Raw genomic sequence first — 21,051 nt, 5'->3', positions numbered from 1 at the left:
CTCATGACTCTTTTGGCTACGATGTACTGGACAGGACTGTACTAAAGACACCAGCTCGTTCTTGTACGCCTCACCAGCTAAAGAAAGCCCCTGCTCGATGACCAGTAGTCAAATTCTAATATCATTGGCCAAGGTGATATGAAGTATAAATACAACAAACAAAAATCGGAACATGCAAGTCCATGGTAATCAATGCAAGAAAATCAAAGCCAGACAGCCATAGAGTTTCTCTTCAACGAGCAGTCAGGAAGATAGAGGTACTCCACTGACACTGCCTGCGCAAGACTGTCGACCACGATCGCAAATAGATATAATACAACAGACGTTCTCATCCCCTGGTCTTGAACCTCGGATGCTTCGAGACGGTTCCAAGCCCAAGATTCAAGACTTCAATCCTTTGTGTCCCCTTTCAGTACTGCTTCTCATTGAGCGTAGGCTTCGTCAATTTCTTGATATTCGTCAGATCAAGCGCCGCCTTCTTTCTCTCGGCCTCCTTTTGCGCCACAAACTCCTCGAAGGTCTGAGGCTTCTCGATGTTGAAGAGCAGCCTGTCCATTTCGAATTTCTCTTGCATCTTGGGCGAGTTCATCACCTGCCACCGCAGCTCCCAGCCGAAGATACCCAGCTCCTTGATCCGTGCCGGGCTGTTGCCCAGGAGGTAGTTGTCGAGTCCGCCGCACTTCTCGATCGTCCTTAGTGCCTTCTTCGTCACCTTGATGAACAGGAACTTCTCAAGACTCTCGCTCCAGATCTTCTTGCGGCGAACGTTGGGCTTCCAGGATCGGCGGGTCTTGCCTTCGTTCTTGCCGTCGGAGATCTTGTTGCCGAATCGGATCATCGCGCCGGCATACAGACCGGAGTTGGACTGCTTGAAGACATAGTTGGGGCCGTACGGGTACGGTGGGATATGGTCCGGAAGTTTTCGCGTCTTCTGTACAGGCAGTGTCGTGGAGAAGGACCGCTTCGCGGTGTTGAGGGAAAGGTTGCGAAAGGCCGCAGAGAGGGTGAAGGGGAGAGACATGGCCGAGCGAGTCTGTAGGCCCGTCATCCTTTATTCTGTCTGTGAATTGAAGTGTAAGATTCAGCTCTTGACCATGACAGAGTCACTGCCGGACAAATCGATGGCGAATTCGGCCAATTGAGGAGTGAGGGAGAGATCTCAAGCTGCTGGGCGATAATCGACAAGGCCTGGACGCACTTCCGGCGGGAGTAGGAGAGAAAGAATTTGGGCGTTGCGGCTGACCGCCTTGGACACAGGCCGCTCTGATTGATCGATCGGAATTTCCGCTCAGCAAGCAAGCAAGCAAGCAGTTGCTCAGCATCATCCATACCAAAACCGAACAATTTGTTTCTCTTCATTCCTCCTGAACCCATCGTCCTTACTTCTGTGCTCCGTACCGTCAGCTCTTTGCAGCTCATCTTCTCAATCCTCAATCCCAACCCCTCGACTTTTCCGTTCGCTTCCTCTGTGGCCTTCCGAGTAAGGTCGCAATCCCTTCACCATGGTCCAGATCAGTGAAGTGAAGGGCAATTCGCGCGAGAACAGAACCGCAGCGCACACGCACATTAAGGGCCTCGGTCTCCGGCCAGACGGAACCGCAGAGACAACTGGCGATGGATTTGTTGGACAAGGTGCTGCCCGTGAGGTATGCGACGCCAAATCCCCTTCTTTTTTGTGCACAAGAATTATTGTTTCTCTGCTTGCTCCGGTTCAAACACATCGTTGGCTGACACAAGCGGAATCTTTTCCCATTAGGCATGCGGTGTTGTTGTTGATCTGATCAAGGCGAAGAAGATGGCTGGCCGTGCCGTGCTTTTGGCCGGTGGTCCTGGCACGGGCAAGACAGCTCTCGCTCTTGCCGTATCGCAGGAACTGGGAACCAAGGTCCCATTCTGCCCCATCGTCGGCAGTGAAATCTACTCTGCCGAAGTGAAGAAGACGGAGGCGCTGATGGAGAATTTCCGGAGAGCAATTGGTAAATATTCCATTACTGCTGCTGCAGGTCGGGAAGGAGAAGCGACAAAGAATGCGCGCGGCTAACGCAGAATCATCTACAGGTCTCCGTGTCCGCGAAACCAAGGAAGTGTACGAAGGCGAAGTGACGGAGCTCACGCCCGAGGAGGCCGAGAACCCATTGGGGGGATATGGACGGACGATCAGCCATTTGATCATCGGACTGAAGTCCGCCAAGGGCACCAAGAAGCTGCGCCTGGACCCCAGCATCTACGAGGCCATCCAGAAGGAGCGTGTCACGGTCGGAGACGTTATCTACATCGAAGCAAACACCGGCGCTTGCAAGCGTGTGGGACGCTCCGACGCATATGCGACCGAGTTCGACCTGGAGGCGGAGGAGTACGTCCCGGTACCCAAGGGCGAGGTTCACAAGAAGAAGGAAATCGTCCAGGACGTGACGCTACACGATCTCGATATGGCTAACGCCCGGCCGCAAGGCGGACAAGACGTGATGAGCATGATGGGCCAGCTGATGAAGCCCAAGAAGACCGAGATCACGGACAAGTTGCGCCAGGAGATCAACAAGGTCGTCAACCGCTACATCGACCAAGGTGTTGCCGAGCTTGTCCCTGGTGTTCTTTTCATCGACGAGGTTTGTTATATTTCCCCGCCAATTCATCATCCCGCAATCGCGCGAGATATCTAACAACACAACCCCCAGGTCCACATGCTCGACATCGAATGCTTCACGTATCTCAACCGGGCCCTCGAATCCACCATCTCCCCCATCGTCATCCTCGCCTCCAACCGCGGCCACACCGTCATCCGCGGCACGGACGATATCTCGGCCGCCCACGGCATCCCTCCCGACCTCCTCGCCCGTCTCCTCATCATTCCCACTCACCCCTACACCCACGACGAGATCAAGACCATCATTCGCCTGCGCGCGAAGACGGAAGGCATCACCATCACCGACCCGGCCTTGGACAAGGTTTCGGAGCACGGCAGCAAGGTCAGCTTGCGCTATGCCCTGCAATTATTGACCCCTGCCAGCATCCTTGCCCGGGTCAATGGCCGGCCGGGTGGCATCGAAGAGGCCGACGTGGCTGAGGTCGAAGATCTCTTCATCGATACCAAGAGAAGTGCTTTGATCGTCAGCCAGGACGACGACAAGTTCCTGAAATAGATAATCCAAACAGAGTGGTGCCTTTGTGATCGGAGTTTAATGAACGTGAGCTTTTTTGGGTCTGGCCTAATCCTTGTCTTTCTTCTTTTGTTATGTACTTCGACCGACAGATGGAGTGAAACGATCCATATGAAAAATTTAAATTTCTAAACTTAGCTGGCATCCTATCATACCGTGCCTGTCATCGTGAGATGGATCTGAAACTTGTAGAGAGCAGTCAAATGTAGCTATATCTCAATAACCTGTATACCCAGCGCAAGTCTCGGCAAGAGATCTATTCAGTCTATTGTTCCTAAGCAGCTCAACTCAATCTGAGAGGCAAGGAGGGCAGATCTTCCATCATTCCCTTTGTCATGACGGCTTCCCAGGCTCCTGCCTCGATATGTGTCTATGGCGGCGAACTATGAATCGCGAGGCCGGTCCAGGCAGCAAGGGCATCAGCAGTTTCAGAACAAGGACAAAAAGCTGAAGTAGCCGGAGTAGGGTCCGTATTATGTGAATAGGGAGGCCCAGGCTTGGACGGGGCAGGTCCGCCGCGAAAGGTATGGGATGGAATTCGACTGGGAAAGGGACTTCTGCGTTCAAGTCTTCAATCGCAACCCGCAAGCCTGCAGTGATGGCATCCTCGAGGTGCCCACGGCCCGTCCAACGGAATCCGTAGCTTAAACCTTGTTTGTTCTGAATGAGCGCAAGATCATTTTGTGCCTGTAGTGTGCTGAAGCTTGGATCTGGCTCGGTGAATTCGCATACACTCTGCACGATGCTAGGATGGGGGGGCATAATCGGGTTCAGCGTGATGTATATCGGACCGTAAAGAGACACTGAAACACTGTCCAAGGCATTAACATTATAGCTGAGGCTAGATTTCCGGGGCGTTGAGTCCTCGGATGAGCGCTCAGGCACGATGGGCTCCAGCACATAGGTGTAGGCGGTCGTAGAATGCTCCCTTTCCAGCAGAAGCTGGCCCAACTGGTGAGCAGCGCTTCCCCAACCCTCACCTGCCAGGAATTGTACTGGGGATCTTACGCCTTCACCCACGAGGGAGTCCGAATGCAACACAGATATGTTCTTCGTTGTGCCCAATCCCCCAATGATCTTCCTGTCTTGCGCGCTCGCAAGAGGCCCCAATATCTGCATAATCTCTTCGCTATCGACAGCGAAAATGATGCGATTGAAATCCCTCGCGCGGCCATCTGCAGTAACCAGTCTGTAGACTTTCTTGTCGTACCGGGTCACTCGTCGTACTCTGGCCTCTAGATGTACCCTGGAAGGATCAAAGTCGCGAGAAAGGGCCTGCACTAGGTGGCTTACGCCCCGTTCAATGCTACGCCACGGGACATTCTGCCGCGGCCAAAGCAGCTGATGGTCATACAGACAGCGGATAGCAGCTTCGATAGGTAGCCGTGAAAGGACCTTACCAGCATTTGTGCCCCATAGAACCGAAAGTGTTGGAGCTAGGTACTCATCACGGAAGCTGGCAGAATATCCTTCTTTCGCAAGATATCTCTTGGCAGAGAGGAGTGACTCAATGTTACTGGTCCTATACGGCAAGACATCCTTACGCAGCACGTCGATGGCTATAAACTTGAGCCAGATGATATCCGACAGTATCACATACGTCTCCTTGCGGCAGAGGATCCAGGGCCGGAGAAGGATGCTTTGCAATATACTGTCACTCCACCAAGAATTGCGGTCTCCGTCAGTTGCTCTGACGCCAAATCGATGTCTGATCGTCGACACTCCCAGGTAGCGCAGTAATGAATCCAAGTTTGCTGGATTGCAGATCAGTCCTGTGCAGAGGGCATCATGGGAAAATGAAACTGACGAGAAGCCTCAACATTGTAGACAGATGATTCTGAATTCACGTTGGTATGAATGCCCTCATGCTCGAAAGGCAGTGACTTGATACGCCCGCCGAGGGCATCGGAGGCTTCGAAAAGGTGGACGTCATGACCGGAGTTTTGCAAGGCCCAAAACGAGGTGATTCCCGTGCAACCACCCCCTATTATAGCGACACGCTCTGGCTGTGAGACGGGCATGAGAATAATAGCACCCAACAGTCACCTCGGCCATTGGCTTTGGGACTTCAATACTGGGAATTCCTCGCTAGCTCTGCGGTTGGTTGAAGTCACCCGATTCAAGGTTCGTGTCTGTAGTTTCAGACACACTGGCGATTGTTCCTTGTTTCTACCGGGGCCAGATAGTGGGAGCTCACAGGGGCTTGCGATATAAAAGAGGCTTGTGGAAAGCGCCGCAGCAAGTGAAGGCGACAGGCTTATCAGCGCAGACACGGTCAGATTTTCTCTGCCCTACTATTGCTTCCGATATGCCCTCATGTGGCTTTCCGGTGTGATCACATCATATGACGGAAATACCGAGGGGTCAATATCAGCTTAATATAGAGATCCGTGAGCCTCTTAAGCCATCCTTTGGGGCAAAGCAGGAATTCCTGCCGATGCAGATCTGCAGAAGAAAAGGTGCGTGACCTCTGCTCTTTCGAAGGAAGCGACCTTGTATGGCGGTCAAGACGCAGGAGGGAATCCGTTGCAGCTCCACCCAGCCAAGGCGATAATGGCGGAAAGAGGGGCTCAACAATAAGTTGAGCGCGGATGCGATCGCGATCAACTATTGACTGAGAAACTTCTTCGCACCTTTGTCCAAATGTAACAATCGCTGTCAAAATAGCCTACGACTGCTTGGTTTTGAGAAGGCAGAGAAAACATTGCTCATTAAAAGAGCCACGGGAGGGTGCGCCCAACTGAGTTCAAGCAACAATAAACGAAGACAATAGGATCATCAAGAAGTAATTGCTATCGAATTGGCGACGTCAGTCCGGAAATAAGGACAGCCTCGGACTATGGTCACGTGTAGGCCGGCAGGAAGCCGCCGCCGTTCCTGGTTCTTTGGCATGGAATAGGCACATCCCCAACTCGAACACTTTCTGCATCCATCTTCATCTCTAATTTGTTCAGCGGCCGACATCCGGTTGTTTCAGCGTGGGGGCTATCACATAGGACCCAACTCAGGTCAATCCGTCATTAAATCCAGCAGGCCGGGCACTGGCCAGCCACCACGAGGATACAAGTGGCCAATCTCTCCGCCTTATCCGATCCACCGCAACGCCCCCCTCTATCGATCCGCTACTTCAACCGGCCTCGATTGATTATCTCAAGGACACTCGCAATAGCCAACACTTCCAGCAGTGTCACTACACACCCATATCACCATGTCGAACCCGTTGGACACCGATGCCGGCTCGGAGCTGTTCAGCAGCTACGAGACCGAGTTGAAGCTGGTCCAAGCCGACCTCAACCAGAAGCTAGATCAGATCTCGGAGTCGAGCGGTGAACAACGGAAGTCTGCCATCCGGCAAGCGGAAAGAGCGCTGGATGAGGCCACGGAATTGGTGCGTTGCCCGACTCCTGTCCCTTGCGCGATATAGATCAACCCATCAATCTAACCTCCTCCTCCCCCTTCCGAAACGCAGTTGGACCAAATGCGCATGGAGAAACAGAACATCCCCTCCTCCGCGCGATCGAAAATCAACACCCGGGTCCGCAACTACGCGACGGACATTGATGAGGCCAAGCGCAAGCTGCGATCTCTGTCGGATGATCGCAAAGCCCTCTTCGGCGACCGATACACGGATGACCCGCAGGACGAGCATCTGGAACAGCGCCAGCAACTTCTGTCTGGTACAGAGCGCCTGGAGCGCAGTTCTGCCCGGCTCCAGGAGAGCCAGCGCATCGCTCTCGAGACGGAGGACATCGGCCGCAACACTCTGGCGGATCTGAACCAGCAGCGGGAGACCATCATCAATGCTCGAGGTCGTCTGCTGGAGAGTGAAGGCTATGTGGATACCAGTATTAAGACATTGAGGGGCATGGCCCGTAGGTACTGGCCCCTTTGCCATACCCTGCAGTTATTTGCGCACGGATTCAATGCTAACTTGCCTCATAGGATGGCTACGAATCGGCTGATTACCATTGCAATCATTACTGTGTTGATTCTTTTGATTTTCGCTGTGATCTACAGCAAGTTCCACTGAGCGTGGGTTTCCAGCAGGCGTTACCATGGGATGACCATCTTTTTTCCTTTGTAGTACTTTGATAACGACATATACACGTCTGCATTAGCAGACTCCTCCACAGAATTTTGTATGATAGCACTCTTCCAGCCCTAATCAAAGACCACTGTGTCCAGCACTACATGGAACGCACTGAATACTCCAACCAAAATTGGAAAGAAGAAATAAAAAGCGCCAGAAAGAAAAACACAACAGGGTATCCCGCTCAAGTAGACCAGAAGAACAACAAAACAAAAATACCGAACACCACCCAGAAACACTAATTCATGATCCGCATCGCCCCAAAGGCAACATTAACCACCACCCCCACAAACACCGCAAACCCCTTCCGCCAACTCCAGACCCCTTCCTCTCGCCGCAACCACATCGCACAGCCCACCGGCCAGAAGAACCCCATCACTGCCCCCCAAAGCATATCGTCCATCGCGCCCCTCGACCCAGGCCCGAACCCACCATCGTCGTCCGCAAACGAGATCCCCTCCCCACCACCCCCAGCACCACCACCGCCAGTGACTCCTCCCCCGGCCGCCATCGCCGACGACCCCTCATCCATCCACCGATCCTCCATCTCGCGCAACTCCGCCCCGCTGGGCATCGTATCCGGCGTCCGCGAAACCGCCTGGATGGCCATGAACTGGGACCGCAGCGCCGTCACCTCCGCGGGCGTGAACCCAGCCGCCAGCAGCCGGTCGAATCCGCGGGGCGCGGGCGTCGTTGTTGTCGTCGCCACTCCGGCGGAGTTCAATGCCGAAGGCGAGATCCCTTGATGCCTACGCCGAGAGCCAGATGGCGATCCATCATTGCCGTCTTCATCTCCCAAATCTGAGTCCTGCGGCTGCCGGATGGTGGATGCGATGGCCGCTTCGGCGGCGAGGTCGCCGGCGGAGAGGATGATGTCGCCGATGGAGCAGTGGATATACAGACGGGGTGGATCGCGGACGGGGGCCTTGCCCTTGCCCTTGCCCTTGCCCTTAGAGGTTGTGGTGGATTCGTCGTCCTCCGGGGGCCGGGGGGTGGAGCGGGCGGAAGAGGAGGGCGGGAGTTTGAGGGATGCGGCTAGTGGGGTGGCATCTTCGAGGCCACGACCAGCGTAGATTAGACGGAGACGGTGGGAGGAGAGGTTTGGCGGGAGACGTGTGCGGATGAGTTGTTTCAGTCCGGCAGATGTGGTGGTCTCGGGGGAGAAGATGTCGAGGGGGAGATCGGGGATAGAGGCTGAGAAGCGGATGATGACATAAAGAGGGGCTGAGGTGGATTCATTGAGGTCGAGCATGCGATCAGGAGTGAGAAACGTCGGCGTCGACATTGTGCTTTGCTCGAAACGGGGGTGTTGTTGCAGGGAAGCAAGTGATACGGCCGTGCGTCACAAGTGATGCGGGATGAAGGGTGGAAAGGGGAGCGTCGATAAGCTGATAAAGTGGAGAATGGGGCTGATTGTCCCAAATGCTATCCCCACGTGATACCTCGACACTGCTTTTCCCCGGTCTATCATCGATCATCTTGCAGCCTGAGCAACGCAACTGAACCCGTTCTGGGTCTAGTTTTATGTATAAAAACTGGAAATAACGCGACGGCGTCACGCTGAAGCCACAAGACTAGCATGGGCTGATCAGTGCTTGACCCTGAGCATATTACCCCAGGTACCAGTTTTTACTCCCAGCAACTCAGTGGCTTTACCTGCGTCAAATTCGGATTAATGCAGATGCATTGATCTACGCACACCTAGACTGTCTCTTCTCTGAATACTCTTGATTAGACATCGTTACTCGCGGGGATGTCGTTAACGAGGGCACATTTGGAGATTATGAGTAGATGTAGATTGTCTTAGCTATCGTGCTACCGACTACTGGGCTATGCGACGACCAACCCAGCTTTCTCCGACACACCTGACTCAATTTGGAGGCATAATTGTTCACACTGTCTTCCCCAATTAGATGTATTGAGAATGACTAGATCACCACATATTGCCATGTGCGGTGGCAGTCTGATCAGTAAAGTTATATGTTATCATCCACATAGGAAAGAGAGAAAAGAATATATTGCACAATTGGTGGGCTACGTGCCCGGGAATCAGGGTGTATGTTCAGGAAAAGAAAGAAGAAGCTCATTCGCCAAAGGAGACCGCCCCAGAACGCCATTCAATGCATGTAGGAACCCAAAACCCAGTTCATCCAATAATGAATAACAAAGTCGTATAGAAGCGCATATCAGCGACTTATACCATGAAGGATTCACCGCATCCGCATTGTTCCTCTAGCAAGATTTGTTAGTATACGCTCCGTGCGGTTGTCCGGTGAGACCATAATGTGCTTACTAATATTGGGGTTGCGGAAGACGAATTTCCTGCTGAGCTTGTCTTCTTGCCAGTCCATCTCACTTCCGATTATGCTAAAGAGAGCCTTGCTGTCGATCAAGACCTTGACACCGTCTTGCTCCACGACCTCGTCGAAAGTGCCCGGCTTCTCCACGTACTCCAGGTGGTAGGCGAGGCCAGAGCAGCCTCGGTTCTTGACTCCAACGCGGATCAGTTTGGGTTCGGGCTGAGACAAGAGTTTACGGAGTTGCTCAATGGCCACCGGGGTCAGCTTCATAGCAGCCTTGCGGGCGCGGAGTTTTCTGCGGGGCTTCTCGACGGGCTTAGCGGTAGTGGCGGGAGAGGTCTCGACGGGCTTGGGCTTCTGTGATTCGGCTTCGTTGAGGTTGATGTTCGGAGAATAGGCTTGTTGGCCAGGAAGCTGAGGCGAGGTCATCTCGCGGAAGGAGGGGAAGTCTGCGGCAATGGAGGTGTCGGACGACCCCGGGCTCCGAGGTGGCGGGAAGGAAGTGGGCAGACTGTGTGGACGGTATGCGGTAGCAGTCTGCAACTCACGCTTCGAAGAAGATCGCTGTGAGTTTCCATATGAGGAGAAAAGACGGCATGTCTGTGCTGTGCGTCTGCTCGATGACTGTCTCAACAAGCTGAGCAGCGTGGCGGATGATGTCACTGAGGACTGCATAGTGACTGTGTAAAAACGAGGCGGTAAATTGAAGATTGATAGTAGATGATCTATGAAGCGACAGGACAGCGTGTAGCTAATTTCCCACGATGTCTGAACGGTTGTTGGGTCACTGTAGTGATTGTGATAGAGGATGCGAGGAGGAGGATGAAAGTGAGTCGGGAAAGATTGAGTTCTGTTTGGGGGAGGCGGAAGAACGCCGGGTCGGGTCCTGAGTCGGTTAAAAGAGGTCAGGGCCAGGACCGCATCGGCCAATCAGCATTGAGGTGTTTCTACACAGGTCAAGTGGCGCCACTGCGCTCTGCTGTTCTAGACTAGAAATTGATGAAGTAAATCCATTAGAGACTGGGGTAGGACCCAATAACTAATGATTATCATTGCTTAGTGAGTGGTTTTAAGTGGCCATGTTCTTTTGTTTGTTCTCTGTCCTTCATGATCCGTTTCATCCCTCGTCATTCACACAGAGCACGAATTCACTGTTCTGCCATTGGAGAATGTTCCTTAGTCATGATTTGGCACCTGAGCACCTCAGGCGTCAACTTGGAATCAGATGACTAATTGCTTTCTTCTGCATCCGACAAACATCAGTTTGCAGGGAGTACTATCTAATTGTTAAGCTATGTTTGGGCTGAAAGAGGTTTAAGGTGATCAAGGATTTATGTCCAGGATAACCTTCCTTGGCAGGATTGTTTAAAGTACTTTCTCTTCATCACTCTATCCTCGAACATGGTAATAATCGCTGGACCCCCTTGACGGTTTATTTTATGAAGATGCCACATGGTCAAACTTACTTGCAGGTCGCACATCCCCTGATTATGTCATCTTCAACACGCAGATGTTCTCGTAGCTCGCTTCTATGGATTGGGACGAGGAGATTTGATTATCGGATGAAAAGTTATCAAGCGAATGGCTGCTCCTGAATATTGCTGTAGCGGTGTTTTGATTTGGTCTCTACTTGAAAAATGGACAGGCTCGTGTAAAAATGGAGGGAGAGAGAGAGATAGGGGAAGTGGCTTGTAGTGGTGCCAACCAGGTGGTGGGGATTGATGGCCTAAAAAGGCAGAAAAAGAGTGGTGTCGAATAAGGCGACGACCGCTGAATTTCCCCCTCAAAGCATGGGATGTCAATAACATCCTCCCCGTCCGCCAGGCATTTAGGTCGGCCTTGACTTCTTTGCTCTTATCTACTATATTGGCCATGATCTTGTGTTCTGTGCCGATCGTCCAACTCAATCTTTAAGCATGATGGATTCCCCTTTGACCCAGCAAAGTAGACCGGAAACCTTCAAACCGAAGATCGTGCAACTATACGAGACTCTATTCCAGGTATGTACTTCCACCTATGTTTCTACATCACATAAATCTGACCGATCCGTTAGACCACGGACTTTTCGGAACCCTCGGAGGGTTTTTGGAGAGAATTTTTTCTGCTGCCACCGGATAGGAGCCAGCTCAATGCACTACTGAATCAGCTCAGTCCTGATGATACCCTGAATCTGCAGGTCAATGACCCACGTGATTATGAGTTCAAAGGTGTAGAATGACCATCGCTGACTCTTTAGCAGGCTCAAACCCAGCAACTCTTCACTCGTGCCATAAGTGAAGCTGCGTCGGGGTCCAGTCCCGTTGATTCGTATGCTCTTGAGGTGGGTCAATATTCCTCGAAGCTGAACTCCCATCTCTAAGCAGACGATAGACCTTGACGGTCTTTCTAGCCTGTGTCTTGAAGAAAAAATACACCAATCCCAGCTCAGATGTAATCACCGTTCTCGCTGGTCTCGACAATGTTGACCATGCAATTTTCAATTTCGTCGCTGTTTTGGATGGGATCATTCGCAATGGCAAAACCTGTGAGCTCCTAGCGCAATGGAAGAAGACTTTTGTTCAAGCGCTGACTGGTCATCTAGATGCGCTACGATTTCAAGCCATAAAGACTGCTATTGCAATGACTGCTGGCGCATACAAGACCAGCCTCGTCTCATATCTCACGCATCGCGACCTGTTCCCTTCAATCATGAAGGTTCGTTCGATGACCTCTCCCGTCCGTCAGATAACTCAAATTGACATGCATCGCAGTTCGTACAAGAGTCAGAGACGCCCGTGCAAGTATTTGAGCCGTTTCTTCTTCTCGGACTGCTAGCAAATTACAACAAGTTCGAGATGCAGAATCCGTATCAGCTGCGGCTTGACGACTTTGTGAATGAAGCGAGCATTCAGAAAATCGCCAGAGGAGTTGGTAGTTCCTGTGGAGCCCTCAGAAACGGTTACGCTGCCGTGCAGGACGACTCTCCCGAGGGCTGGACATTGATCAGCACGTTGATGTACTTTGGTTTGGGCGCTCTTGCTTCCGGTAAGAAGGATCGGCCGAATCCACCGACTGCCGAGGAAGCGAAGGAGTTGTTTGCATCACTGTACGACCTTCAACAAGCGTCATTTTTGTCCTAAGGACCAGCTAACGAAAGCAGGCCCGCGCAACAAGCAGCGATCCTCCTAGCTACCTACGACTTCATCAATGCCAATAAACTGTTCGGGCTTCACCTCATCAGCTTGGCCCCCGAGAAGGACAACGAGGAGTCGCCCTTCGCATCATTCCTCTCATTGACATCCTACCTTCTCCAACATGCCTACCGATCACCGCGGACCGCTCACTACGCAGAGCTCAACCTCCTGACCCTCCGCATAATATCCGAAGACAACGCCCTCTGCAAACAACTTTGCAGCGACGAAAGCAAGCGCAAAATCCGACTCTGTCGCCAAAAGCAACCATATCTGCCTCTCATCACCAGCGAACGAATCCCCACCACAGCCATCTTCGACATCCTCATTGATACCCTTACCCACAACCTTCGACGGCGCCTCGATGTGAATCTCTATAGGTACGCCATCAACCTCCTCCCTGTCTCTTCGATCTCGTAATCCCCCCTCAAACTTCTAACACCAAACCCAGCCACTGCATCGCCATTTTCCTCCGCCTCCTCACCTACCTCTCCAAGAACAAGATCCGCCTCACCTATCACTGGTCCGAACTCTGGCGCACCTTGCTCTCCCTGATGCGCTTCCTGACCACCTACGTCTCCGACCTCATCACCAGCACCCCGCACATCCACACCCTCACCACCACCCTGGTCAACCTGATCGCCTTCTGCGTCTCCGCGGGCGACACCTTCCTCCCGGACCCTTCCAGCTACGACGACCTCTTCTACAAGCTCGTCGAAACCGGCCCCATCATCGCCCGATTCCGCGACGTGTACGCCTTCAAATCCAGCAGCGGCGGCGGCGGCGGGGCTAGCGGTCCTCACTCAGCGGTGGCGGTGGGCCACATCCCCAAGACGGATCGGAGCATATCATCCAGCGCAGAGGTCCACGTCACCGCGATCGAGACCTTGATCTCTGTCTCCACGCACTTCCACACTCTTCTGTTTGTCCCGGATAAAGGCGGCGAGGCTGGTGGTGGTGGTGCGGCGGATGGCGAGAGCCCCGCGCCCGTGTCGCCGAATCTGAAGAAGAATCTCAGTCCGCGGGAGGTGCATCGTATCATCAAGCAGGGGTACGAGACGCTGAGTATCCCGCCGCTAGAGGGTCTCAGTGCGTGGCAGAAGTTCCGTGAGGCGGATTGGAAGGTGGAATTGAAGCGGGCGGCGCGATGCGCCGTGGACGATGCTAGGCAATTAGTCGCGTAGGAGATTCGTGTGTCGGGGTGTGTGTATGTAGGTGTCTTGAAGATATGATCGCGTATTTGGTTGAGTGGAGGAGAGCTCTGTTTTACGTAGCACTCCGGGGTGAAGAGAAACTCCTTCAGACCCAGAAGCTGTGTATGCATGGTGTACTTGTTTGGTTAAGGGTTGATGCGTTTACTGTCAAAATTCAATACCATGTCCGTTGACAAGCCTATCACGTAGGAGGAAACAAAACTGTTACTCAATTCGGACGCCAGAACTTGCGCCAGTTTTATCCTATTAATGTTACAGTGATAGCATTATCATAGCATGCATCAGAGCGCCACAGGACTGTGCTCCACAGCCCACAACACAAAAATTGGCCCCAAAACACTTGGAAGATCAGGAAAGCACACGAGATTGACCGCCTCAGATCTCTAGAACTCCCATACTCGGTTCATCACACAAGACGCGAGGTAGCCGTGGCCGGAGCTGGATTTGGAGCCCCGCGCGACTTCTCGATATACTCGTTGCTGGCATTCGTGTACCTAGTTGCAAAGTACTTGGCGGAGTTGCGGCTCAACCAGATTGTGAACTTAGAGAGCTCTTCCCGAAGCCTGTTCGTGGATTGAGCATCCATGTTCGTCTGGGCGATGAGCTCAGGCATGGTCGCTATGAGGATTATAGGTTAGCATTCGCAGCAAGTTGTGAGGAAGCGAACCCTACCAAAAAGCCGCGTCAGATGCTCAGCGCCGTAGGTCTCAAGAGGACCTTTGTCGGCCCAGTCCCCATTGCCATCCTCCCACCTCTTGCGGATCACACGATACTGTTCCCTTTCAAAGCGATAGAGAAGAATCTTGTCAAGTGCTTTGTAGAAGTATTCCCGGATTCCCATGACGATCTCATCGAGAACATCCAGGTCAGCCGTGCTCGTCCGCTTAGGCTTTTCCTCCTTGACATAGTCATCCAAGATCTGGCTAACTGAGCATTTCGCCGGCAGTGCCACCACTTGCTGGTTTTTAGTGATATTCTCCCAGTCATCGACCAGAAGGGATTTCAGATTGTCGGGCATGACAATCCGCACTGATGGCCGGACATAGAAGCTCTCCTCCTGTATTGAGTCTGTCAGTCAACCAACAATAAATATGCTGATCCTTTGAGCACATTGTCACTAGACACTGCAATGATGTGCGAGACCGGCGAAGCCTATGTTTGTATACAAAGAATAGAAGCAAACATACCTTTTCAATATCATTTTCTCGTGCTCTCTTCGTCCCGCGGCCCGGAACTGAAGTTTGCCTCTCCTCACTGTCCCGGGCGGAACTGCGATCGGAACCTCCCCGTTTCTTCACAGATGGCTTCACATTCTTTTGGCGGAAAGCAGCCTCAGCCTCACGACGGAGAGTCGTGGCCAACTCTCGATTCTCATCTGTAAATTTACGAAGTCGATCTTGTGGGACCCAGTCGTCCCACCTAATTGCAGTAAACCAGCATATCAGTCAGCCAGGCTATGATGATCCCGCCCCACCGGCCCAGGGTAACAGCAGCCACATCGACAAGCACAGATGGAAATAAGCAGCTTCTCCTGCAGAGAAGGGGGTAGAAAACATCGGGCGACACGAAGACATAAGAGCAGCATTTTTGAGGTCGAGAGGGTAAAATTGAGAAGATTTTCAATAAGGAGAAGTGATAACCGGGTGATAAGGCGAGGATAAGACGTACGTGTTCTTCCACCCCTTGTAGTGGACAAGGTACTCATACGGACTCTTGCGGTCGTCAGGATCGATATGCCTTAGGTCAAGGATTTTTGCTTCATAGAGAATCTCATGGTGGAAACAAAGGACTCTCTCGTCCTTCTGGTAGTTCATATGGCTTGCAGGTGCCATGATGAGATAGATGAGTGATGTTTCGAGATGAGGGGTATTCTTTGGTCACAAAAATGATGCTGCTGACAATGACACAGAACACTGATACCTGGGATGTCTCAAACTGTGAGAAGAATCTAGAAGAGGCAAATTTTTCCTGTATCAGGGCTACTGCTTGCTTTAGCCCCGATCAGTGCTCTTGCTCCTGAACAGCACGTGCAGCAAGTTGACTGAACTCTTCAAGCGGACAAAGGCCCTTGACAAAAGGATATCAATCAGGTCAAAGTTACAAGTCTCCCAGCTGAGAGAAGTTCAGCCGCTGAGGAGCTGTCTCGATCTTCTCAGAGTGAGAGAGAGATATGTTTGTTTGGTTGGCTAGGGTCAAGGTCAATGTCATGAAATTTTGATGGAGGCTGGTCAGATATCTCACATGCGGTAGTAGCAGCCACAAGCCGGTTTATCACGGGCGTAAATGAAGTATCTCAAGATTTGGGGAAAAGATAAGCTGCAGGGATTGAGATGGTGGGTGTTAGTTATGTTATCGCATGTCGCGGTTGGGGCAAGAAAGAGGAAGCCCGCGGGATCACCGTCTGGTGGAAGAAACGCGTCCGAAAGGGCAAGTCACGGCCTGGTGGCCTAAATTGGAACATTCGCCCTTCCTCTTCTTCCCTCTCCACCACTCCTTCGCTTACTCTCTGATATAACAAATGACCCTACGTGCAACCTTACAACCCCTCAAAGGCCACAGCACACAATGAAGTAACATTTACACTTCTATATGTTATTCTTGAGTTGCTGCTCTTCCCCTTCATCGCTCACCTATATCGCCCTTTCCCAATTTCTGATTGGCTTGGAACGCGATTTGTCCCGATTGAGCGTAACACCACAGCCACCAAAGATCGTCCATCATTAAGAAAGAAACTGTCATTTTTGCCGGCAAGGACGAGCTACGTATTTCTAGCTCGTTTTATGTGCTATAGCCGCGCTTCTTACGGCAACTCGATTCATTATGGCACCTTCAGAGACAGCCATTCTGAGCAATTTCCTTTTGACCCCAGCTCCCTTGCCAACAATCATCTCGTTGCAGCAGTTCACTGAGCTCTTTCCAAAGAGACTACGCTCTCACCCGCACATCAGGGTTCTCTATCGTGAATTACAAGAGATTCGCGAGCAGGACCTGGACCTAGTCAATGAGAACATTGACAAGGAAGCAGTTCAGGGTGAACGCCAGAAGGCAGAGCTCCGTAAATCCTTGATGAAGACAGGCATTGATGGCATTAGCTCAGCTGAGCAGCGCGAGATGGATATGGATGTCGAGCTGTTTGGGCAGACGACTTCTACGTCCAATTACCACTCAGTATCGAGTCTTCTCGCCGCTATGCAGACGGCATGCTCCAACGTGGAACATGAGGTGACCGAAGTCGACAAGGAAGCAAGCTCACTCCTGTCCGATCTCAATGGTTTGGTGGGTGACTTGAGTGATCTGCGGTATGGCAAGATGCAAGGCCCTGTAGGCATGACAGGCGAGGAGGGCGTCAGCGAGGCCATAAGGGGTCTTCAGAACCTTGAAAATGCTTGCTACCGCAACAGCTGAACTATTCCAATGGCAACAAACCTCATCTTTGGTGTATCTGTCAATTTCTATCCTTACTTCAGATCACTACATTGTCGGTCGACTCAATATCCGCCAACATAGCCGCGCGCCGTCTATGATCGGCCACAGCACTGGTCACCTCTGAATCAGGATCTGCTAGCGCAAATTGCGTTACTTAGCAGAAACACTGTGACTTGACGACGCAGTACTGTTAGATTTGCGCGAAGGAGAGACTACTCGAATCGCACTCTTTCTGCATAACCATTCAGGAAAACCTCGAGATTTTCGGCGCACAAATCCGGCCAGGTGGCCTGATCGATCCATATGGACAGCACCGGCGATACCACTTCAGCTCGCTAAGTACCAAGAGCACTCAACGTAATTGAGGGCACGACTGAGCAGCTTATGGATTTCCGACACAATGTGGGCACGTTTTAGCCAGCATTTTTAAACGAAATGGCAATTTTTTCTCTCTCTTATGATTGCTTCTGTCTCGTCGAGCCCATTCCTATAACGATACATAATTCATTCGTAGGATTGATATCCAAAGCTTCATAGATCACCGTACTTGACGTTGCGCAAACATTATACTTAATTCATGTGATGACCGACTGTAGTCGAAAAGACACCGCCGATAAGATACCGCGCCGACAAATGCACGCCCGACGCAGCGAATTTCCCACCTCTGCTTCAGGAGACACGACACTGATCTCTTCAAACCACCAGAACCAGCAGACATACCACTCATCACCGTGCAGAAACCTGATCAATCGTCCTACCAGAGCATATCGGCGCCTCTGAGTCTTGATTCTCGACTATCGCATTATCTCACAATGCCATCCATCACCCTCCACCCGCGCGCGTCGCGATCGCCCTCACGCGTTTCCAACCCTTTTCCCCAGCTCCTCCAAACCCCCTCCGGCCTGGCGCTACTGGAACTCCAAGGCACAATCAACATCCCTTCCCACGATGAATCCTCCCATTCCGCCGAATTTCCCGACGGGGCGTCCGTGTTCGAGACCCCGATCGGCAAGCTCATGTTCCCGGACTACTCGCCGCAGAATCCCGCGGACGACGCGGCCTGGATGAAGCGGGTCTACCTTTACGTCGGGCGCTACCAACGCATAACAGGCGAGGTGAAGAAGCTGCCGAAGCCGCTGGCTCTCGTGCAGCGGAGGCCGACGCCGGCGGCGGGTTCCGCGCGGGGGGGCGGCGATAGTGACGAATTGGAGGTGGTCGAGGTGGTGCGATACAAGATTTACTTCAAGAATCGACCGGAGCCTGTCAATGACCTCTAAGACCGCGTGATCTTGGGACAGCACATGCTTGCTCCAAGCTACAGGAGCTGCTGGAGAGCTATCTGGGAATTTGTCCTGGTTCGGTTGAAACCTGCCTTGGCGGGAGCATGTCATGCAGATGTCAGAGGCTGAACCTTGTGGCTTGTCGTTGTCCAAACTCGAGGGGGAGAATGTGGAAACCTTGTGTCAAACAACGACGGCAATACAGTCTCCTGTCATGGCGATATCGGAGCGGATCTGGCTTTCACGACATAACTCAAAACACGCGGGCAGAGATATAAGACATGCGAGAAGAGGAGGTCTGGACTATGAGGCGTGCTGTCTACCAGTGCACGGGCAAAGTCTATCTCCACTCTGGTCGCTTTCTACGAGTTTGTATACTTGCCATGGCTATTTTGTCTCAGGCCGAGGAGGACATCTCTCCTGCGAAACTGGGTCCAGAATACGTGGGCTTCGATCATATCACATGGTATGTCGGCAACGCGAAGCAGGCTGCAAGCTACTACGTCACTCGCTTGGGCTTCGAGCATGCTGCATACCGGGGCCCTGAGACGGGGTCTCGCAATATCGTGTCCTATGTGGTTTCGAATCACGGCGCCACCTTTGTCCTTACCTCACCCGTTCGTACTCCGTTGGAGACAGAGGGAGCTGTGTCCGAGCGCGATGAGAAGCCCTCTCTAGCTGAGATCCACGCTCATTTGACCAAACACGGAGACGGAGTCAAAGATGTCGCGTTCAGGATTAATGGTGATGTGGAGAGTGTCTGGAAGAGAGCGGTCGACAACGGTGCAACCTCCATTACGCCGCCTCAGAATCTAGTAGACGGAGACAACGGGAGCATCAGCGTGGCTACTGTAGGGGTGTATGGAGACACGACACATACGCTAATCAGCCGGCAAGACTACTCAGGGCCATTCCTCCCGGGCTACAAAGCAGTGGTAGAGGAGGATTCCATCAATCGGCTCCTTCCACAGATCGACTTTATCGAAATCGACCATTGCGTCGGCAATCAGCCTTCGAATGGTGTCGACTCCATAGTGAAGTAGTAAGTCTACTCGGTGCATGCTGCGGAAGGATTGCATGCTGAACGCCAATACTGCAGCTACGAAGACTGTTTCGACTTCCACCGATACTGGACCGTGGACGACTTGAGCATGTGTGGAGAGTACTCAGCCATGCGCTCCATCGTCGTCGCGTCACCCAATGAAGTGATCAAGATGCCCATGAATGAGCCAGCACCGGGGAAGAAGAAGTCCCAGATCGAGGAGTGCGTACCGTCCCTAGCCCATTCACTGCAGACCGCAACCAGAAACTTACTATCATTCACGCAACAGATTTGTCGACTTCTACAACAATGCTGGAGTGCAGCATATCGCATTCCGAACGCACGATATCGTCACGGCCGTCAGCCGACTCCGGCAGCGCGGCATGTCCTTCCTGCGCGTCCCGGACGAGTATTACATCGACTTGCGGCGGCGGCTGTCCGATGGTGGTCCGCGGATCGCAGAGGATATCGACCGATTGCGGGACCTGCACATCCTGGTGGATTTCGACGAGAAGGGCTACCTGCTCCAGATCTTCACCAAGCACGTGCTCGACCGACCGACGGTCTTCCTGGAAGTGATCCAGCGCAACAATTTCGATGGATTCGGCGCCGGGAACTTCAAGAGTCTGTTCGAGGCCTTCGAACGAGAGCAGGCTCTACGGGGGAATTTGTGATTGGCATACGACATGTCGCGTTGCAGTCTGCACAAGAGATCTCGTTAGACCATCATAGAGGAAGATTGACAGGGAGGCAAGACCGGAAGGTAGGAAGGTCCTGTAGGTAGGTAGGTATTATTCCGCAACGTCGGCAAGGAAAATAGCCGGGGTGGGCGCGGCGGAAAGGGAGCGCGAGGAAAGAATTCCGCGGTCGAGTCGTCGTCATCGATCGCCCCCGGGTATAATCACTAGGTATACACAACAAGCAAGCAAGAGCAATAGAAGCACCACCTGAATACCAATGCATACAGCAAGCTCTGCATAGACATTCCCAAGTATCTCGTCCAGTAAATCACCATCTCACACCAGCCCCGATGTACAGTACATACAGTAGAAACCCCGGGATCATAACCCAGACCCGACCGTACCCGACGCCAGCCGACATCCGTCGGAAAGTCCCCCCTTCCTTCCAGCTCAAGCTACTGAGTGCAGTAGTTACAGTACAACAATCAGCGCAATTGCTCACCATTGCAGGACTATACTCCCACAAAGAAGTCACTAACCAAGACCCGAGTTCAGATTTTACCTAGGCTAACCACCAACAAAAGTCCCCACCAAAGCACCGACTGTACGGTACTGTTCCCCATTTCCCTGGACTAACTACCCCGCAACCGCCTATACTCTGCCCCGACGGGATAACTACAATACATAAAGC

General features: G+C 52.4%; 9 protein-coding genes across 9 annotated transcripts; 5 read left to right on the top strand and 4 right to left on the bottom strand.

Moving 5' to 3' along the window:
- Positions 1-99: 99 nt before the first annotated feature.
- On the bottom strand, positions 100-1,188 carry BO82DRAFT_355146 (mitochondrial 54S ribosomal protein bL28m). The gene has a single exon (XM_025635363.1). It carries the CDS (start codon positions 1,046-1,048, stop codon positions 410-412), a length of 639 nt encoding a protein of 212 aa, XP_025491120.1. The 5' UTR covers positions 1,049-1,188; the 3' UTR covers positions 100-409.
- Positions 1,189-1,316: 128 nt separating this feature from the next.
- On the top strand, positions 1,317-3,329 carry rvb1 (RuvB family ATP-dependent DNA helicase pontin). The gene is made up of 4 exons (XM_025633390.1): positions 1,317-1,646; positions 1,757-1,976; positions 2,059-2,606; positions 2,676-3,329. Exons 1-4 carry the CDS (start codon positions 1,503-1,505, stop codon positions 3,138-3,140), a joined length of 1,377 nt encoding a protein of 458 aa, XP_025491119.1. The 5' UTR covers positions 1,317-1,502; the 3' UTR covers positions 3,141-3,329.
- Positions 3,330-3,491: 162 nt separating this feature from the next.
- BO82DRAFT_285412 (uncharacterized protein) lies at positions 3,492-5,179 on the bottom strand (the record flags this gene model as incomplete). Its single annotated transcript, XM_025631499.1, has 3 exons — positions 3,492-4,100; positions 4,179-4,912; positions 4,966-5,179. The coding sequence occupies 3 exons, from the start codon at positions 5,177-5,179 to the stop codon at positions 3,492-3,494; spliced, it is 1,557 nt and encodes a 518-aa protein (XP_025491118.1).
- An 885-nt stretch (positions 5,180-6,064) lies between these two features.
- BO82DRAFT_355143 (v-SNARE protein VTI1) lies at positions 6,065-7,362 on the top strand. The gene is made up of 3 exons (XM_025635362.1): positions 6,065-6,546; positions 6,628-7,034; positions 7,101-7,362. The coding sequence occupies exons 1-3, from the start codon at positions 6,367-6,369 to the stop codon at positions 7,186-7,188; spliced, it is 675 nt and encodes a 224-aa protein (XP_025491117.1). The 5' UTR covers positions 6,065-6,366; the 3' UTR covers positions 7,189-7,362.
- A 124-nt stretch (positions 7,363-7,486) lies between these two features.
- On the bottom strand, positions 7,487-10,223 carry BO82DRAFT_375308 (uncharacterized protein; the record flags this gene model as incomplete). The annotated part of the gene is made up of 2 exons (XM_025637472.1): positions 7,487-8,542; positions 9,528-10,223. The coding sequence occupies 2 exons, from the start codon at positions 10,221-10,223 to the stop codon at positions 7,487-7,489; spliced, it is 1,752 nt and encodes a 583-aa protein (XP_025491116.1).
- A 1,124-nt stretch (positions 10,224-11,347) lies between these two features.
- On the top strand, positions 11,348-14,096 carry BO82DRAFT_312115 (ARMH3 family protein). The gene is made up of 8 exons (XM_025632430.1): positions 11,348-11,548; positions 11,602-11,724; positions 11,788-11,868; positions 11,919-12,072; positions 12,130-12,242; positions 12,299-12,633; positions 12,688-13,098; positions 13,170-14,096. The coding sequence occupies exons 1-8, from the start codon at positions 11,465-11,467 to the stop codon at positions 13,900-13,902; spliced, it is 2,034 nt and encodes a 677-aa protein (XP_025491115.1). The 5' UTR covers positions 11,348-11,464; the 3' UTR covers positions 13,903-14,096.
- A 60-nt stretch (positions 14,097-14,156) lies between these two features.
- On the bottom strand, positions 14,157-15,966 carry BO82DRAFT_101102 (MRG family protein). Its single transcript, XM_025629731.1, has 4 exons — positions 15,601-15,966; positions 15,120-15,351; positions 14,605-14,989; positions 14,157-14,550 (listed from the first exon to the last, which is right to left on the bottom strand). Exons 1-4 carry the CDS (start codon positions 15,762-15,764, stop codon positions 14,339-14,341), a joined length of 993 nt encoding a protein of 330 aa, XP_025491114.1. The 5' UTR covers positions 15,765-15,966; the 3' UTR covers positions 14,157-14,338.
- Positions 15,967-16,752: 786 nt separating this feature from the next.
- BO82DRAFT_375305 (uncharacterized protein) lies at positions 16,753-18,635 on the top strand (the record flags this gene model as incomplete). The annotated part of the gene is made up of 3 exons (XM_025637471.1): positions 16,753-17,296; positions 17,544-17,547; positions 18,140-18,635. 3 exons carry the CDS (start codon positions 16,753-16,755, stop codon positions 18,633-18,635), a joined length of 1,044 nt encoding a protein of 347 aa, XP_025491113.1.
- Positions 18,636-19,021: 386 nt separating this feature from the next.
- Positions 19,022-20,354, top strand: BO82DRAFT_285583 (4-hydroxyphenylpyruvate dioxygenase family protein; the record flags this gene model as incomplete). The annotated part of the gene is made up of 3 exons (XM_025631506.1): positions 19,022-19,680; positions 19,738-19,902; positions 19,970-20,354. 3 exons carry the CDS (start codon positions 19,022-19,024, stop codon positions 20,352-20,354), a joined length of 1,209 nt encoding a protein of 402 aa, XP_025491112.1.
- Positions 20,355-21,051: the final 697 nt, after the last annotated feature.

The sequence above is a fragment of the Aspergillus uvarum genome (assembly GCF_003184745.1).
Source record: "Aspergillus uvarum CBS 121591 unplaced genomic scaffold BO82scaffold_33, whole genome shotgun sequence".
Classification (NCBI taxonomy): domain Eukaryota; kingdom Fungi; phylum Ascomycota; class Eurotiomycetes; order Eurotiales; family Aspergillaceae; genus Aspergillus; species Aspergillus uvarum.
This window is presented reverse-complemented; position numbering and strand designations above follow the sequence as displayed.

What these genes read in the sequence shown, in the direction of transcription:
- BO82DRAFT_101102 (XM_025629731.1), bottom strand. Translation starts at nt 15,764, where the DNA reads ATGGCACCTGCAAGCCATATGAACTACCAGAAGGACGAGAGAGTCCTT. An exon ending in TACAAGGGGTGGAAGAACAC is followed by an intron (nt 15,352 to 15,600) that starts GTACGTCTTATC and finishes TACTGCAATTAG; the next exon opens with GTGGGACGACTGGGTCCCAC. An exon ending in GCATCTGACGCGGCTTTTTG is followed by an intron (nt 14,551 to 14,604) that starts GTAGGGTTCGCT and finishes TAATCCTCATAG; the next exon opens with CGACCATGCCTGAGCTCATC.
- BO82DRAFT_312115 (XM_025632430.1), top strand. Translation starts at nt 11,465, where the DNA reads ATGATGGATTCCCCTTTGACCCAGCAAAGTAGACCGGAAACCTTCAAA. An exon ending in ATGATACCCTGAATCTGCAG is followed by an intron (nt 11,725 to 11,787) that starts GTCAATGACCCA and finishes ACTCTTTAGCAG; the next exon opens with GCTCAAACCCAGCAACTCTT. An exon ending in CATTCGCAATGGCAAAACCT is followed by an intron (nt 12,073 to 12,129) that starts GTGAGCTCCTAG and finishes CTGGTCATCTAG; the next exon opens with ATGCGCTACGATTTCAAGCC.
- BO82DRAFT_355143 (XM_025635362.1), top strand. Translation starts at nt 6,367, where the DNA reads ATGTCGAACCCGTTGGACACCGATGCCGGCTCGGAGCTGTTCAGCAGC. An exon ending in TGGATGAGGCCACGGAATTG is followed by an intron (nt 6,547 to 6,627) that starts GTGCGTTGCCCG and finishes TCCGAAACGCAG; the next exon opens with TTGGACCAAATGCGCATGGA. An exon ending in TTGAGGGGCATGGCCCGTAG is followed by an intron (nt 7,035 to 7,100) that starts GTACTGGCCCCT and finishes CTTGCCTCATAG; the next exon opens with GATGGCTACGAATCGGCTGA.
- rvb1 (XM_025633390.1), top strand. Translation starts at nt 1,503, where the DNA reads ATGGTCCAGATCAGTGAAGTGAAGGGCAATTCGCGCGAGAACAGAACC. An exon ending in GACAAGGTGCTGCCCGTGAG is followed by an intron (nt 1,647 to 1,756) that starts GTATGCGACGCC and finishes TTTTCCCATTAG; the next exon opens with GCATGCGGTGTTGTTGTTGA. An exon ending in GTGTTCTTTTCATCGACGAG is followed by an intron (nt 2,607 to 2,675) that starts GTTTGTTATATT and finishes CACAACCCCCAG; the next exon opens with GTCCACATGCTCGACATCGA.
- BO82DRAFT_355146 (XM_025635363.1), bottom strand. Translation starts at nt 1,048, where the DNA reads ATGACGGGCCTACAGACTCGCTCGGCCATGTCTCTCCCCTTCACCCTC.